This window comes from Eremothecium cymbalariae, chromosome 8 (assembly GCF_000235365.1).
Source record: "Eremothecium cymbalariae DBVPG#7215 chromosome 8, complete sequence".
NCBI lineage: Eukaryota > Fungi > Ascomycota > Saccharomycetes > Saccharomycetales > Saccharomycetaceae > Eremothecium > Eremothecium cymbalariae.
Window position 1 is genome coordinate 276,030 of NC_016456.1, and position 16,996 is coordinate 293,025.

The 16,996-nt window shown below is 38.0% G+C and overlaps 5 protein-coding genes across 5 annotated transcripts; 4 read left to right on the top strand and 1 right to left on the bottom strand.

The window, feature by feature from the left end:
• Nucleotides 1-139: 139 nt before the first annotated feature.
• SOP4 (Sop4p) lies at nucleotides 140-823 on the top strand (the record flags this gene model as incomplete). The annotated part of the gene is made up of 1 exon (XM_003648193.1): nucleotides 140-823. One exon carries the CDS (start codon nucleotides 140-142, stop codon nucleotides 821-823), a length of 684 nt encoding a protein of 227 aa, XP_003648241.1.
• A 166-nt stretch (nucleotides 824-989) lies between these two features.
• On the top strand, nucleotides 990-7,196 carry BPH1 (Bph1p; the record flags this gene model as incomplete). Its single annotated transcript, XM_003648194.1, has 1 exon — nucleotides 990-7,196. The coding sequence occupies one exon, from the start codon at nucleotides 990-992 to the stop codon at nucleotides 7,194-7,196; it is 6,207 nt and encodes a 2,068-aa protein (XP_003648242.1).
• A 294-nt stretch (nucleotides 7,197-7,490) lies between these two features.
• On the bottom strand, nucleotides 7,491-9,023 carry CDC6 (AAA family ATPase CDC6; the record flags this gene model as incomplete). The annotated part of the gene is made up of 1 exon (XM_003648195.1): nucleotides 7,491-9,023. One exon carries the CDS (start codon nucleotides 9,021-9,023, stop codon nucleotides 7,491-7,493), a length of 1,533 nt encoding a protein of 510 aa, XP_003648243.1.
• A 2,362-nt stretch (nucleotides 9,024-11,385) lies between these two features.
• SNT1 (Snt1p) lies at nucleotides 11,386-15,459 on the top strand (the record flags this gene model as incomplete). The annotated part of the gene is made up of 1 exon (XM_003648196.1): nucleotides 11,386-15,459. The coding sequence occupies one exon, from the start codon at nucleotides 11,386-11,388 to the stop codon at nucleotides 15,457-15,459; it is 4,074 nt and encodes a 1,357-aa protein (XP_003648244.1).
• A 406-nt stretch (nucleotides 15,460-15,865) lies between these two features.
• Nucleotides 15,866-16,924, top strand: Ecym_8137 (elongation of very long chain fatty acids protein; the record flags this gene model as incomplete). Its single annotated transcript, XM_003648197.1, has 1 exon — nucleotides 15,866-16,924. The coding sequence occupies one exon, from the start codon at nucleotides 15,866-15,868 to the stop codon at nucleotides 16,922-16,924; it is 1,059 nt and encodes a 352-aa protein (XP_003648245.1).
• Between the last annotated feature and the right edge of the window lie 72 nt (nucleotides 16,925-16,996).

The following is a 16,996-nucleotide window of genomic DNA, read 5'->3' on the forward strand; positions in this document are numbered from 1 at the left end:
TATAAAATTAGAATGTCTTTAGAAAATATGTCCGGGTAATTAAAGTTTAGCGCCAAATTATTATGAGCTATAGATAGGGTTTGGTTCATATTAACTTTAAGATAAGTATTCCAAGGTCAGAACTCCGCCGATCTTAGCAATGTTTTGGCTATTTTTAGCCCTTCAATTAGTGAATGCTTTATGTTCGACAGTTACTATTAAGGGCCAGTTAAGTTTATCTCCCAGGAATATTACTAATAATGATGTGGTAAGATCGTTCTTTCGACTGTATCAAGTTGGCAATTTCACTGGAAGACCATACGTAGATAATGCAAGTTTGAAGAATTTGGATGGTTATTTTGAATTTAAAGATGTTCCAATTTCTAGTGAAGAAAATGGCAAAAGTTATTACCAAATGGTCTGCTCATCTTTGGACTTTAATTTGAAACCTAATAGAATACTGATAGAAATCACCAACAATGGTAGTCAGGTACCGCCAACCATCAAGGCTTTCCAGAATGTTTTTGGTAGAGAGAATTTCCCATCTCCTGAACTCCTTTATCCTGAACAATTAGTAGAACTGCCTGCGGATCCTTTTATTGAAATCACATATGTCCAATCAGCCCCGCTAAGAAATTATATAATTCCAAGAAACCCAGGTATGCTACAAAGCGGTCCGTTGGCTAGTATTTTCAACTCGAAATACAAGCTGGCAGGGTTGATTACTGTAATTTGTTTACTGTTATTCCCATTGCTGGTGGAAAAGTTTGATCCTGAAACTGTGCAAGCTATGAAGGAACAGAAGATAAATAAAGCTAAGGAGAGGTATGGAAAAAGTGCATGAAAATCATTGATAGGTATATATCAACCCTTTTTGTTTACTTTAGAACGGCCTATATATCTATATACTTGAAATGTATCACTTTACTTGGGTGTATATAGTTGACCCATATGATTCCATACTTTAGTAATATGAGCGTTTGACAAAGCGGTTTCCTGGATACCCCTTAATGTGCGAATCAACTAGTTGCAACATTTATATACTAAAAAGCTCAATTAATGCTATGAGTTTCGATGACAAGACAGAAAATCAGTCTGTCACAATGAATGTCTCTATAGAAAGGTTAGTGACGCTTTTAGATCGATTATTAGACTTACAAACAGAGGCGGGGACACATGAATCGAAAACATCCTCGCTATATGGACTTCTTTCAAAGTTCCCTCTGGATGGCAATGCACAAGGCTCGATTAGAGATTATGTGGAACTGGAGATATCTCAGAGATTTCTTAATTTAAAGAGTACAGACAGGAATTTTTTACTGGACGCAGAGGCGTGGGAACATTTGGCCACTTTCGATTACGAACAGAACGAAATTATTTATAGTGTCGTTCTGCAGGTGATCATCTCTTTGATGAATAATTCCCTAATCAACAAACAGGTAGTGGCTAATGAAGTAAACATAAAAGAGTTGATAAAGGGGAAAATAGAACAAACAACTAATGATCTCGTATCGGGGGGGTTAATCGAACTTTACTATCAAATATTATCTGTTAGCTGCACACCTAGTGATCTTCTCTACTTATACACCAATCTCCCTGAATACAAGACTCAATTTTTCTATATATTAAACAATTTGGGGGAGGAACTGTCGGATCCCTACTCAGAATGTTATCTTGAGTTCGAAAATTGTTATCAAAGATATGATCTAAACACACCAAAAGAACAGTTGACTATCAGTATTTGGATAGAGTTTTTAAACATTACCTCCAATAGGATTTTCACCATTGGACAAGACCTCTCTTTAGAAGTTAAAGAAAATACCCTTAGTATCTCCAATGATGAATTTATATTGGGTATATTTGACATGTTTGATATCCTGTTGTTTACCTTATATCATATTACCATACTCATCGATAGAGACAATATAACGCTATACGTCGATGGAACCTACGTCCAGTCGTTAAATATTTTACACGGATCTGTGCAAGATATATATTACATTGAACTAGGGTCTATGATGTGCCTATTTAAGTTGTATCGATTAATTTTATGGGGAGGTCTTCTTCCGGAGTCATCTATACAGTTAGCCGATCAACTAGTCTTATTTCGGAATCCCCCAAAGGAATGGAATAATCATAATGATTCAATTATACCTAAGGTACCTGGAACTCTAATTGAACAAGGGACTGTGCTGCACGTTGCGAAAGATAATATTGAACTTGATGTTCTCCCGTCGAGATGGATAGCTGTGATGCGAAAGGATCCAACCACATATACTGTAAGTTTATCAGAAGATACATCACTACATAACAGCAAGTGTTTCTATTACCAGAATGCAAATATAATATCTTCCATGGATACTATCTATGTCTTTAGGATAATAGTTCACTTGCTTGGCAGAGCTGAAGACATGGACTACTTTTACAAATGCTTAGAACATCTTTTTATCATACTAAAAAACCCTTACTTGAAGCATCAATTTGAAACTGAGTTTGGTTATGCGTTATTGAGTGCATTGTTGACTAGAAATGTACTAAAACGAATTAATGAGCCACTTTCTATTGAGTTTTGGAATTTAGTTTTGGAATATTGTGGTTTGAATATCAGAGATCCTTCATTATCAATTGTTAAAAACAGAGAAGCTTACAAAAATTTAGTGCTAAACTTGGAATTATGGATATCTTGTACTCACAAGACACCAGCCGTTTATGAACTGGTCAGGTTTCTTCTGTTCCAAATAGATTGGATTCAGAATTCGAACAATCGGAATTACAATAGGATGCAACTTCAAGGATTGAAGATTATTGAATCTTTTACTATACAACAACATTTGGGATTTAACAAGAACTCCACAGACAACATCTTTATTGAAATGAGTTCTGATTTTGTCAATTTTTATAAATCACTGTTGGATAACGATTTAACATCAAGAAATATATTTTACTTCCTATATTTTGTACACTACGAGATCAAGTGTAGTTTTTTCAAAAGTGCAAGGATTGTTTTAAAAGCTCTGGATGCTGTATTTTTTGCAGCAATCAAAGCTGATGACCAACATGCAATTAGCAAATTATGCCAGGCGCTATCTCTCAAGCTGTTAATGCTAATGCTTGATTCTACCTCCGAAGATGAAGATTTAAAAATTGTAATCCTTTCGATATTATTCAAGTACCTTCGACTGCGAACTGACACACGCAAAACCTTTGTGAGAAGCCGTGGCTATATTTTGTTATTTTCAATTTTGAAAGACTCGAAACAAAGTACTATGGGCGAGGTCATAAAACTACTGTTTGCCTTTTCTTTAGGTGGTAACTTAGATCCAATTAAGTTAGAAACTGATGACAGATTAATAATCCCAACAGGTGAAAAAGTGAAGAAAATTATAGTCGAAATTCACTATTTGATAATCTCTTTACTTGAATATTCTGTGATGAATGACATAAAGGAAAATAAGCAAAATGAATTACAAGCAATTGTTTGTGATTATATTAGTGAGTTATCTGCTATCCAAGAAAGGCAAGATATATATTCCATATTTGAACCTGAGGCAAGCAAAGTTCCCGAAAAGTTAGTGAATTTACTTATAACGCTAAGCAAACCTCAAAATGGATTAATATATGAAGATGCAACACGCCTTATCCGCAAGTTCGTTTCTAATAATATATTATATCACATAAAGAACAATAAGCCTCATGAATTCGTCAATTACCTACAGGCTTTACTAGATATGAAAGGGACCTCTGATATTTATAGTGGCCGACCTGCTACTTCTAAAACCATAAACTATATTGCGCCAGCTATTTCAATAGGAATTATGCCAGTTGTCTCGGATGAACTTCTTAGGTTGGGACCTCAGTTAGATAGTTTATTCACTGAATATCCGAATATGCTGAGAAACGTCGTGCATTTTTTTGAAGAAATCAAAGATTGTTTACCTTCAATTATGTTTGAACCTTCAACGTATTTGTCCATCCACCAGTGTATTCTGACCATTTTAGAGTCGGTTAAGCATTATAACTTTTTAAGAAGGAAAACAACACATTTGAACTCTTTGATACAAACTGAGGAGCTTAACATTTACACGCTTCTTAATTTAGTTATGGAAGAGAAGCTCGAGTTATCTGCAGAACAATGGACACAATTTTTCAAGTCTTTATTATTTTATCAAGAATCATTGTTCAGCGTACAAGTAAACAAGTTTGAAAGAGAATTTCCTGCTTCGTTCGTTTTGTTTCTAATATACTACATCCAACGCGCAGACCCTGAAGAATCAAGAACTCTACCCATGAATTGTTTACGCACCATACTAATTCATCAAGGCGTTGATGCACAATCTCTAGCTCCAGTTATAAGCCGTCAGTATAGAGAAGACATTGCCAATTCATTCTCACAAATTCTGGTCTCAAACGACGATGAAGTTTTTGAATTGTTGTTGTCACTGAAAATAAAGGCTATACTTGATCCAATACGGCCTGAATTTATCCAGCATACGTTAGCTAAGAAAATGTCTTTAACTGGTAGGCATGAAATAATACCTAATGCTAAAGTCACAGCTTCACTACTACAAATGAAGCAGCATCTAATTGATAATAACTTGTTGGAAGCGCAGAAGATTCATCAATTATTTAAGAGAGACAATATTAGTTTCTCTCAGAAAATAGTAGCAGCTGAGGAAAAGAGAGTCTTGAACTTCTTCAACGATATCGAGGATGATGTCATTTTTTACTTTAATCGCATTTACAATTTGGATATTGATGCGCTAGAATTCAACAAGCTCCATGGATATGATAGTGAATTGGAATTAATTTGGAATATAGATACATGCGAGGACTGTAATCGCATGAAAAAGAGGTTAATTGGTGTCTATGATCATCCATCACAAATAGCTTTGGAGCCCTCTACATCAGATAATATGCGTACTTCTTCTCCCAGTGTAATAAAAAGATCTTCTAGCAGTATTAAGTCATACTGTATTGTTGTTGGATTCGAATCTCTGAACCTATCGCATTTAGAAGAAGATAATAATAGGAAGGTGTTACGAAGCCTAAAGGATGGTGACTTGGTTAAACAAATTTGGAATTGTAGTCGCGTGGTAGGATTAAATGTTCACGAAGGTATCCTGGTTATGGGAAATAGATATCTATATTTTATCACAAACTACTTCTTCTCTGCGAGAAAAAAGTCCGTCATAAACATATCTGACGCTCCATACAATGAACGGGATAAAACAGCTGCATTAATATCAGGATCTTCGGAATGTTCAAACGATGATACCAGGGACCATAATATGATATATTGGGACCTTTCAAAATTAACTTTTTTGATTAAGAGACCATTTTTGTTGAGGGATGTTGGTGTGGAATTTCTATTTGAACATGGTAAGAATTGTTTTTTAAGCTTTTCCACATCAGGTGTCAGAGATGATGTCTATCGCTACATGGACAAGCTGCCAAGAAGCCATGATATTGACCGAGCATTATTTGAAACGTTAGATGAAGTAAATAAACGTACCCAAGATATTGGATTTAGGAATGGGATATCTTCAGTTTCATTATCAACTAAGTTTGCTAATGTATTTTCTCCGCCATCTAATCTATTGGATACATTTGACGCAATAAACTTATGGAAAAATGGTTACATCTCTAATTTCTATTATTTAATTATTATAAACACGTTAGCTGGGAGAACTTTCAATGACTTAACTCAATATCCAGTGTTTCCATGGGTGGTGGCCGATTATATAAGCGACGAACTTGATCTCAATGATCCCAGAACATTTAGGGATCTATCGAAACCAATGGGTGCCCAGGATAACTCAAGAATGCAGCAGTTCATAGAACGCTATGAAGCATTGTCTTCTCTAGGTGATGAAAATTCACCTCCATTTCACTACGGCACACATTATTCATCTGCCATGATTGTATCATCCTACATGATTAGGTTAGAGCCTTTTGCTAAGTCATATTTATTGTTGCAAGGCGGCAAATTTGGGCCTCCAGATAGATTATTCAATTCAATTGAACGTTCATGGAAGTCTGCATCCAGTGAAAATACAACCGATGTTCGTGAGTTAATACCAGAATTTTACTATCTACCTGATTTTTTGTCCAATGTTAACAATTATAATTTTGGATGGCTCCAGTCCGGAGACAAGGTGGGTGATGTAATATTGCCTCCCTGGGCAAAAAATGATCCAAAGATATTTATTAGTAAGAACAGAGCAGCTTTGGAAAGTCCATATGTATCAGAAAATCTACATAAATGGATTGATTTGGTTTTTGGCTTCAAACAAAAAGGGGAAGGTGCCATTAATTCAGTAAATGTTTTCAATAAACTAAGCTATCATGGGGCTATTGACTTAGACAGAATTAACGATGAAGCTGAGAGAAGATCTGTGACTAGCATAATCCATAATTTTGGTCAAACTCCATTGCAATTGTTTGATTCTCCACATCCAAAAAGAGACTTCAAAGATGTTTACTCATTGACTGATACTTTCTGGGATACTTTTAAAGCTATTCCCAATTCATCTGTACCAATCCGGTTACACTGTAGTGATACAGCTGTTAAATCACTTACTCTGAACTATAAAGAGACGACTTCTGTTGAATGGACAGGGTATCCAAGTGACATAATAGATATTTCTGGTGCTTTGGTTACCCTATTGAAACCGAATTCCATTAAAATCAGAGATAAAATATTCAGCGATGTACATCGAACCATCGTGACCATCCTCAAGAATTATTGTGATAATTATTTTATTACGGGTGATGATATGGGGCTCATTAAAGTATGGAACGTTTGTAATAATAATCAAGGAGATGTATCTTTGGAGCTTGTGAATAATTGTTGTGGACATATGAATGGTATTAAAGAGATTGCTACAGCTAACGAATATAACACCATGTTAACCTTGGATGTTACAGGAAATATGTATATCTGGGATATCTTAAAGGGAGAAGTGATCAGAATTATATCGAAAAATGCATCATACATCGCAATTTCTGGTAGTACTAGTAATATAGCAATGGTCGATGAATCAGACAATCTCACTGTTTATGATCTAAATGGTTCTGTATTTACAAGTATCAAATTAGAAAAAACGGTATCTAACATTGCCTTTATGAATTTTGCTTCTATTGAAATGCCTAAAAAAAACATATGTACTGGAAAGAAAAAGATATCATTATTGTTGGTTTTCGAGATTGCACTGTGAGCTTGTATGAGTTGGTCCTATTAACTGATAAATGGGGTCTTGAACTTTTGAAAACGCTAAAAGCTGCGAATACTGGTTACATTACAGCCTTAAACTCCAGGATAAAAACAATTCAACTTAATAATGGTTGTCAAGAATCCAAGGAAGTTATTCGTGCAGAAATATCGGCCGGTGATTCAAATGGATTCATTCATACTTGGAAGTGATACGCATTGTTGTTTTTCAAATTATAAATTTTTATGTGTAGTAAAGAATTCGATAACCGCTCTGCAAATGGGCACTGTCATTTTACCATTAAATGGTTATTCTTTTTAATAAATCAACCTTCGATACTTCATCCTGAAATTCCTTCTCATCAATGGTACTCTTTATTAACTTGACAGATTGCTTTGCTTTTCGCCCATATTTTCCGGTCTCTATTGAAACCACTCCACACAATTCTAGGGCATCGCAGCTTTCTAAAAATTCATTCCGCTTTAATGGGTTAAGCGCAATGGTTCCAGATAACAGTTTGCTGTAATAATCGTATGCATCGTCAATAGAGCACCTTGCCTTATATAGATCTGACTTTTCCCTGTGAACCAGTGCACATAGCACAACTTTCTGTTGCATGTTGAGTTTTGATATTCTTGATTTAGTAGAAGAGCCATTAATGTATGTCGAGAAAACCCTTGAAACATGTGTGAGAGTAACACGAACCACAATATCTGAGGATTTATTCTTCAAAGATTCAAGTTCTGCGAGCTCAACACTATTCCTTAAAACGTCAAAAAGCTTCCTTAAATCACCAGTATTACAGGAGCATTTCTTTGCAGCAAATTTGATTGCCATTGGTTGTATGATGGACTCGTTTTTGTCAATTGATTTCAACTTACTAGTAACTATTTCAAACATCTCATCCGAGCTATAAGGAGCAAAATTGATAATCTGCGGCAGGAAATCAGAAGCTAAAGCCAACCTGTTTAGCAGCCTATCCTTCATATCTAAACTGTTGGCGATGCCTATCAATGTAAACCTAACAGATGGTAGTTTGGCAAGGATAAATAAATTGACAATGATCCTCGTAGCATTACTATCTTCCAACGTAGAGGTTAATAATTTGTCCATTTCATCTAGAATGACTACAAAAGCCGTATTAGAATGAGCCTTGATAAACTTTTGTAAATCTTCCATGGTTTTTACAGGCTCTTTATTAGAATCCTGAATGCATGATTGTCTATGGATTTTAGACCAGATGGACTCTGGTTTTCTCAATGCAATGCAGTTAAGCGAAACCACCGCCACAGATTGATAACGACCAGGCGCAGTCTCGTAATGCAAGGTATTAGCCAAAGTTGGGTCATGTTTTGGTGCGTTTCTCCTGTTCTCTTCTCCAATTATAATCGTATGAAAAGTCTGCCTGATTATCAACTCCAGTTGGGCCGTCTTCCCCGTTCCCGGGGGACCCGTAATATACAACGAACCCCCATGATCAGACCCCACTGAATTCTTCAAAAACTGAGCAATCGCAGCATATTGTTTCTGTCTTGTTGGCAGCCAAGGCTTATCCATCGCTGTAAACGATGACCGCTGCAATACTGACTTGGTCTTGGAATATATAGAGCTCTTACCAAATACCAATCGTTTCGGCTGCACCTCCACATCCGGCTCAAGCTTCATGCTATGCTTGAGCCGTAGAGCCGGTGCCATCACAGACAAATCCTGTTTCTCAGGAGATGCTGGGGGTGTCCTTAATCCCCGGAGCCTCTTGGCCGCTGGCAAAACCACATCAACGCCATTTCCCTCTTCAAATGGTAGCAGTATCGTCCGCTTGTTTCTCGTAAGCATCCCTCTATTTTACTTTGCCAACTCTCTCTATCTCTCTTTAAAGAATTGCCTGTATATTATCAATATACTAACTACCAAAACAAAGATACATCTACCCTATTTCAAGCCTAAAAGTTGGGAACTAAACTTATGAACCATAATATATTTAAACTATACAAACATTTCCAACGATCTGACGTGCCAATATCAAACGCCAGATCCGGAGCATGTTTCGTGTTCATGAAGCTTTACCGAAGTGGGACTAGGTAGATCTTAACGGTCCATTCATTGCTTTTTCGAAGGATTTTAATTGACGCGTCGCATCTTCATCACTTGGAATACCTAAACTAGTAATCCGTTGTACATGACTGCTGAAAGTACTTAGAAGTTGTTTATAGAGCCGAGTGAATTAATGCCAGACATGGTTTGGCATTAATGCAGTAGGAGACGTTCTCTCACTAACGATACTACGTGCAGTGTGTGTGTGTAAATCCGGCATGTGTTGGTCTTAAGTGTTTCAGGAATTGAGGTCGATTGGAGGGGAGGAGGAAGTGAAATTTTCCTCGAGGATTTTGCTTATGTAAGTGTTATAACGGCTCGAGAAAAACCACAACACTGCAGAAAAGCGTGTGAGTTAGAAAGAACCGCAGTGGGTTTTCGTATTTGGCATGTTCCATATATGTTTTATGCGTCTAGAAAAAATCATGAGGATTGTGGGGTTCCATTACGATCATCGTAGGGTTTGTTGGGTTTCTGCCGTATTTGATATTCCCACTCCGTGTACATGCATGGAGATAGCACGGCAACACAGTTTCTAAGATGTATCTGCGACGCGCTTATCGATACGTGGATTTCTCGTGCGTTTCTTGCGCATTGTAAACTTAAATCTCAACAATCCAGGGGCAACGTAATTGCTCTGGGATGCCGGTGTCCGAGAGGGGTTCAATCATCTTTGGAAGCTTTAGTTACTTGGAATGAGCGGATTGTGGGTTGTGGATTTCCGGAGTGAGTGCCCTTTCCTCCCTCTTAAAAAAAGGGCTACTTTGGTTTATTCTATTCCTCGCGCAATGAGGGTCTGATTGCTTTCCTGATACAATGCTGTCGGACCGATATCCAAAAGCGAGCGCACTTTGTCGCATATGCATACATCCCCGACAGACATAGTTTGTAAGACTTTCTTGTTGGATCGTTACAGTCTTTTCTAGTCACAATGATGCACAGGATTTCGAACCAACTCAGCACATGTTCACAGGTCACGGCATCCTTGCCACGTTCGGTCCCATCATCAGGCTCCCGCGCAAGATTGTATGCAACAAGTTAGCTTTTTCCTACGGAAATCGTTGCCACATTCTACTACGTACCCGACAAGTCTGCTAAACTTCGGCCACCCAGGTAAGTCTCCTGCCTGCCTCTTTGGTAGCTACGCTATCATAATCTTGTAAACTATATCGCCTACCCCTCCCCTCCATCCCATATCTAATTAAAAAATAAAAAAACCACTGATATCATGGCGGAACGGAGGGACACAGGTAGAGAGAAGCCAAAAGATTCACCTATGTTTCAAAAAGCCTCCTTATGCCAGATATAGCACACGACACATTGCTGTGTCAAGACTTTCTATTTTACCACGATGGTCCTTAATAGGTATAAGTAAAAACCTTATCGGCCACATAGACGCCTCATTGATCCATCCAAAAACAATGCGAAAGCCCCAACCATACAGTATTATGTAATAACCATCCAAACTCCCAAATTTACTTGCTGTTTGACAAAAGTACACTCAAATGCATAAACCTAGGGGCGCCTCTGTCGCATTGCAACGCCGCTTGTTGCGTTTACCGGCGCACAACCTCGCACAGCAGCAGTTTAACATACAGCGTACATATGTCATATCATAAACATCAAAAACACATAACTAAATTGCCACAAATCATACAAGTACCCTAAAACTCCCACGGCAATTCCTCTTTATCCTCTCAACAGTGGTTTATCTATAGAAACATTCAACCATCACCTTCTACGAGGTGGAATTAGATGTTCTAACAAGTCGAACCCATTTTACAGGAACAATTTTTGTGCTGTGTGAATTCTCAGCCAACTAGACATAAAACTATCTCTGATAAACAACACGGCACATAGTCGACAACTGATTAGATATTCATAGCTGCAGAACTGTTTCCCTTTCCTTGAAGACTGAGATATCGTACGGTTTCGAAGTACAAACTTTATACTAATATTTTTTCTCTGTTTCTGTCGTTTTTCGTTTGGGAAAGAAAAGATTGCAGTGTGAGTTTAAAGAGAGGTGATACTATTGCAAAACAGAACAAGGGAGAAAGAGCTATATAGCTATAATACAGCTATTTTTGAGCGTTTTTTTTTTGAAATGCCAATATCTCAGAGACTAGGAGAGAAGAAGAGGTATCACTATAGTGGTAATAGCAGGAATTCTTCGTATTCGCGAGGTGGTCATCACTCGCACAACCCTACACAGTACCATCATACAGGTCCTACGCCGAATCAGACAGTATCGACATCGCATGGAAGCCCGTCTATTTCACAAGGTACAGATTCAAGGCCTTCTCGGTATGATCCTAAAGTTTCTTTGAATAACAAGTCTTTTTCGCCGAGAACTGGTAGTCGATATAATCCAGACCCTTCGACCTCTAGCCCACTTAAGAAAAATGCACCCGACCTAATATCCAGGTACTCGGGGACCTCGTCATTATCTCATAGCAGATACAACCCCCAGGTGGGTCCACCTCCTTTAACAGCGCCCACAGCGACAACTGGACCGTATCAGGGATATAATAGTTATGGAAACCAATACAGTTCTGTAAACAGACACAAACCAAGGACTTTGGATACAACGGACCTCCATGATAATACTTTGGGTTCAAACGGCTATGCTAGTAATTCTGGAAAATGGCGAGATTCAAATATGTTATCTTCTTCTTCGTCCTCATCTAATATGACCAATCAGCAGTTGGATTACGACGCCGGAAATTCAGCAGCACCTTTATCAGCTTCACAACACTATCGGAGATCGAATAGTGCAGGAAATAGTACTCCAAAGTACTACCGAAATATTAACTATGGAACTAAATATGGATATAAGCCGAAACATAATGGAAATGACGGTATTGATGATAGATATGAGATGCCTAAATCGAAAAAGAACTTTGATAACCAACACTCTCTCGGGTCCAGTTTAATAAATTCTGTTCCGATGACTACTAAAAAGATTGGGAAAAGGGTTGCTAATGCCCATAAACGGATTGATTTAAAATTAGAAGAAAATGTTTGTCTTGATGACAGTGAGAATGAATCAATAAAATCAGTTGAAAATCAAAGCATTTATTATGGTAATATGAAAACGCATATAGATGCTGAACTGACTGATGAACAATATATGGAATCACGGGAAGAAGAAAGATATAAGAAGAAGCGGGAAAATGATGGAATGGGGCAACTTAAAGTTGCAGATATCAGAGATCAAGATGGGGGTAAGGATAAGGACGACGAAGATCATGATGACGAAGAAGATGAGAAAGAAGAGGAAGATGAAGATGAAGAAGAGCATGGCGATGAGATGGATACTGATGATATCAATCACAGGTCAACTAGGTTTCCTACCACTGTTGAGGAACTAGCATTTGAAATGCAAAAGGATTCTATGTTATACAGTGATTACACAGACCCCCTTGCCCAAAGACCTCACGTCCCAAAGTCATTACCTGAGTCATTGCCATATCCTGAGCCACTTAACCCCGTTGAAGGTTGTATCTTCCCGATGCTTGAACCTGAAATGAAGTTGTGGCTTTTAAAGAACCGACCACGGAAGGAAAGGATTTCGAAACAGACATACTTATTAAAAGTTCCAATCAAGGAACTTTCAGAATATCCATTTATGTCTCAGAATATCTTAATCCATAAACAGGCTATTCGTCCAATTTTATTGTCTGCAATTTCTAAGTTGAAACATTATGAATTTTTAAGGACTATACAGTTGAAAAAAAAATTCCTAGAATTGCAAGATGACTGGACTTCTAAATGTGACAGAATGGATAAAATGAGCGAGAGAATTAGGAGACAAGAGATCGAAGAAAAGAAACGTATAGAAGAAGAGGAACGTAAACATGAGGAAAAGCAGCGTGCGCTACAGGTACAACAGAGTCAAAGTGGTTTATCGCGGCGCAGAAACAGGGCTGACTTTGTTGATGACGCTGAGATAGAATCCGTTCTCCTGCAGATAGATCCAGATTATAAACACCATCAACTTGCAGCAACTATTCCGCCAATGATAATCGATCCTGTAAAAAAATATTCGATAAAGTTTAAAGATGTTAGTAATTTGGTTACTGATAAAGATGCGTGGGCTTCAAGAGTTATAACTGATGCGATTGATACTTTTTCTGATCAGGAACATGAGCAGTTTGTGGAAGCTTATTTATCATATCCAAAGAGGTTTGGAAAAATTTCCAACTATATGGGTGGTCTTAGGACTCCTGAAGAGTGTGCTTTGCACTATTATAAGACTAAGAAAGCGGTAAAGTATAAGAAGTTGATAATGGAGAAGAATAAGAAACGTAAGAGTAGCGTACCTCGTCGCCGTAAGGAGAAAGAAAGAGAAAAGGAAAGATCGAAACAAAAACTAGGCAGCCCTGACACCGATGTTGCAATGGATGAAAGATCCAGAACAGAAGAGCCAGAAGTAGAATTTGAAAAGACCAAAGTCGTCATGGAACAAGTTGAAGTGAAAGTTATGGATGAAAAAGATCGAAAAGATCGAAAAGGTGGGATGGATCGCAATGAGAATGATATACCTTATATAGATGTCAAGCCCACTAACTCTACAGCGCTTAATGTCATAGATAATGACAATGCAACCGAAGATGAAGATGAATACCCTCATGCGCCTGCGATTGAGGTTCAGGATCCAGCTATTGCTAATATGAAAACACCTATAGTTGGTGAACAAGGTTCCCGAAAACGTACGATTGATGAGGTAAAATTTGTTAATACAGAGGGCTCTTATCAACCGCAGTCTGGAGCAAAAGAAGTTTCATTAGAATTAACTCAGGATCATCAGCCAACCCAGGTATCCTCAAAGTCAGAATTTAAGGATATTCCAGGAGATGAGGAAGAAGGATCATTTGGAAGCATTAAAAAGAGACCCAAGAATATTGACAGCCATCACAGGTCGAGTTACTGGAGTGTTAGAGAGAGTGACATGTTTCCGAGCTTATTAAAGGAATATGGCTCACAATGGCATTTAATTTCTGACAAGTTAGGCACCAAGTCTACTACAATGGTACGGAATTATTATCAAAGAAAGGCTGAAGCAAAAGGATGGCAACCATTACTGGAGGAAGGAAATTCAAACTATGCTTCTCAAAAGGAAATGAACGAGGCCGGGTCTCCTATAACCAATATGAATGAAAATAATTTAAATGGAACTGATGTCCCCCCACAACAAGCACCTGCTTTGGGATACTTCAATATTGATAAGCCAATATCACCTCCTGCTGTGCGCACACCAACAGTTAAAAGTGTCCAGGATTCTTTTTCACAACAAACTACACCTAAACACGGATTACCCTCCCAACATCTGCCCTCAATTCAGCTGCGTAATCCAGTTCCTGAAAGGAAGGTTACTACCCATCCACAGTTAACGTCGCTTACAACACAACCGGTACCGCAGAAACGGCTTCCCCAAATACAATCAATGCCCCAGCATTCAGTTCATTTTTCATCTGGTACACAGGTTCATGAAACACAAGCGTCTGATATTAGTAGAAGATCCTCAATCAGAAGTTTATTGAATGAAAACAATAGTGCAACAATATCAAGAAAATCGTCGCCACCAGTTGTCGATAAGATTGAAACAACAGGATCTAGCGTTATAATCCAAGAGTTGAATGCCTCAACATTTAGTAAGAGTTTCCAAAAAGGCAGCACTAGTAACAACCCCTATGCAGTAGGCAACCCAAGTAGTACTTTTGGCTCATCTACAAGCTCCTCAACCCAAGCTAGTGCCACTGTTCCCCCTCATTCCCCATGGTCCTCGATTACTTCAATCTTGAACCCAGCACAACAAACTACTTTACTAAAGGCACCATTACAAAAGCAACCTTTACAAAGACAAAACTCTCCAACCGCTTTCAATTTCATCCCTTCATTTACTCAATCAACAGAGAGAGGCACCTTAAATACGTCTCTCCCTCCAGTCCTTCCACTGGTCACTGCCAACTCTTCAACGGCCCGCCAGCAACACTCTGTCCCTTCTCCGCCCCAACGTCCACTACAACAACCAACATTTAATTTCGCAAATGACCCTCTGGCTGCCTTAGCTGCTGTCGCTTCGGCTCCAGAAGCTCTCGGACTAATCTCAAATAGCACTAATAATACATCTAGGAATGGTAATAGAGATGGCTACCCTTCTTCCTCTCAGAAATGAGGCACCCTTTACTGCTACTCTATCGCTACGGACACTACCGTACATATATAATACTATATCTATGAATGACTATCACTAGTATCAAAATGTACACTTAAATTTAATTTTGTAATACTATACTATAAATTCAATATTACATCTTCCGCAAGGTATTGTATTTGTAATTGTGTCTACTTGTTCAGCTAAGCTTTCCGTGTTCCTCCAACGAACTTCCACTCGAGCCTTTCTTTTTTGTCATCACATCCAACCGAACTCGGTGTTAGTTAAAACGAAATATTTGATTTGGAAATAAAATATTATTCACGTTCAGACCCACTTTGCTATTTAATTAGGAAGAATTGTTGAACTCAATTGCCGGTATTGCTTTGACGGTCATCCAAGCACTTTTTCAGTCAATTGAAGTGATATGAATATGTTATCCTTATTTCATACACACAAAAGTACGATTTTGGAAAAGTATCCAAAAATTATTTCCTATATACCATGTGTGGATAGACCATTTTTCAATATTTACTTGTGGGACTATTTTAACAGATGGACTACTTTGATCACCAAGGGTAGATATGTTCCTAATGAATTCTACTTTGTTCCTGGGGAGTTGCCCTTGAGTGATATAAAGCATGTTATTGCAGCTATTGCGACGTACTATGTTGTTATATTTGGCGGCAGAGCAGTGTTAAAGAACTCTGAGCCATTTAAGTTGAACTTTTTGTTTCAATTACACAATCTGTTCTTGACTTGTGCTTCGCTGCTTCTTTTAGTTTTGATGATTGAGCAGATAATTCCTATTATAGTCAATCATGGGTTGTTTTATGCTATGTGCAATATTGGTACTTGGACTCAACCTCTCGTTACATTGTATTACATGAATTATCTTCTCAAATACGTTGAGTTTATTGATACTTTGTTTTTGGTGTTGAAACATAAGAAGTTGTCCTTTTTGCACACCTATCATCATGGCGCCACTGCATTGTTATGTTTCACGCAAATGACAGGTAGTAGTACACTTTCATGGGTTCCAATTACCTTAAACCTTGCGGTTCATGTTCTTATGTATTGGTACTATTTCTTAGCAGCAAGAGGCATTAGAGTCTGGTGGAAGGAATGGGTCACAAGATGCCAAATCATCCAGTTTATTTTGGATATTGGCTTTATTTATTTTGCTGTATACATGAAGGTTGCTCATGATTATTTCCCTAGTTTACCGCATTATGGTGGCTGTTCTGCCTCTACAGCGGCTGCGATATCCGGATGTGCGATCATCTCTTCTTATTTGTTCTTGTTTATTGCATTTTACATTGAAGTTTACAGACGTAAGAATACGAAGAAATCTAGAGTGGTAAAGCGAGTTCGCGGAGGAGTCGCTGCAAGAGTTAACGAATATGTCAATGTTGACGTGAAAAATGTGGCTACGCCATCACCTTCACCAAAGCCAAAGAACAAAAAGAAGAGTTTTATGCGCTGAATTTATAGATTATGATTTAGTGCTAAAGCTTTGCAGTTTGGCACATTTCGATTGAATGATAATGTGCGATGA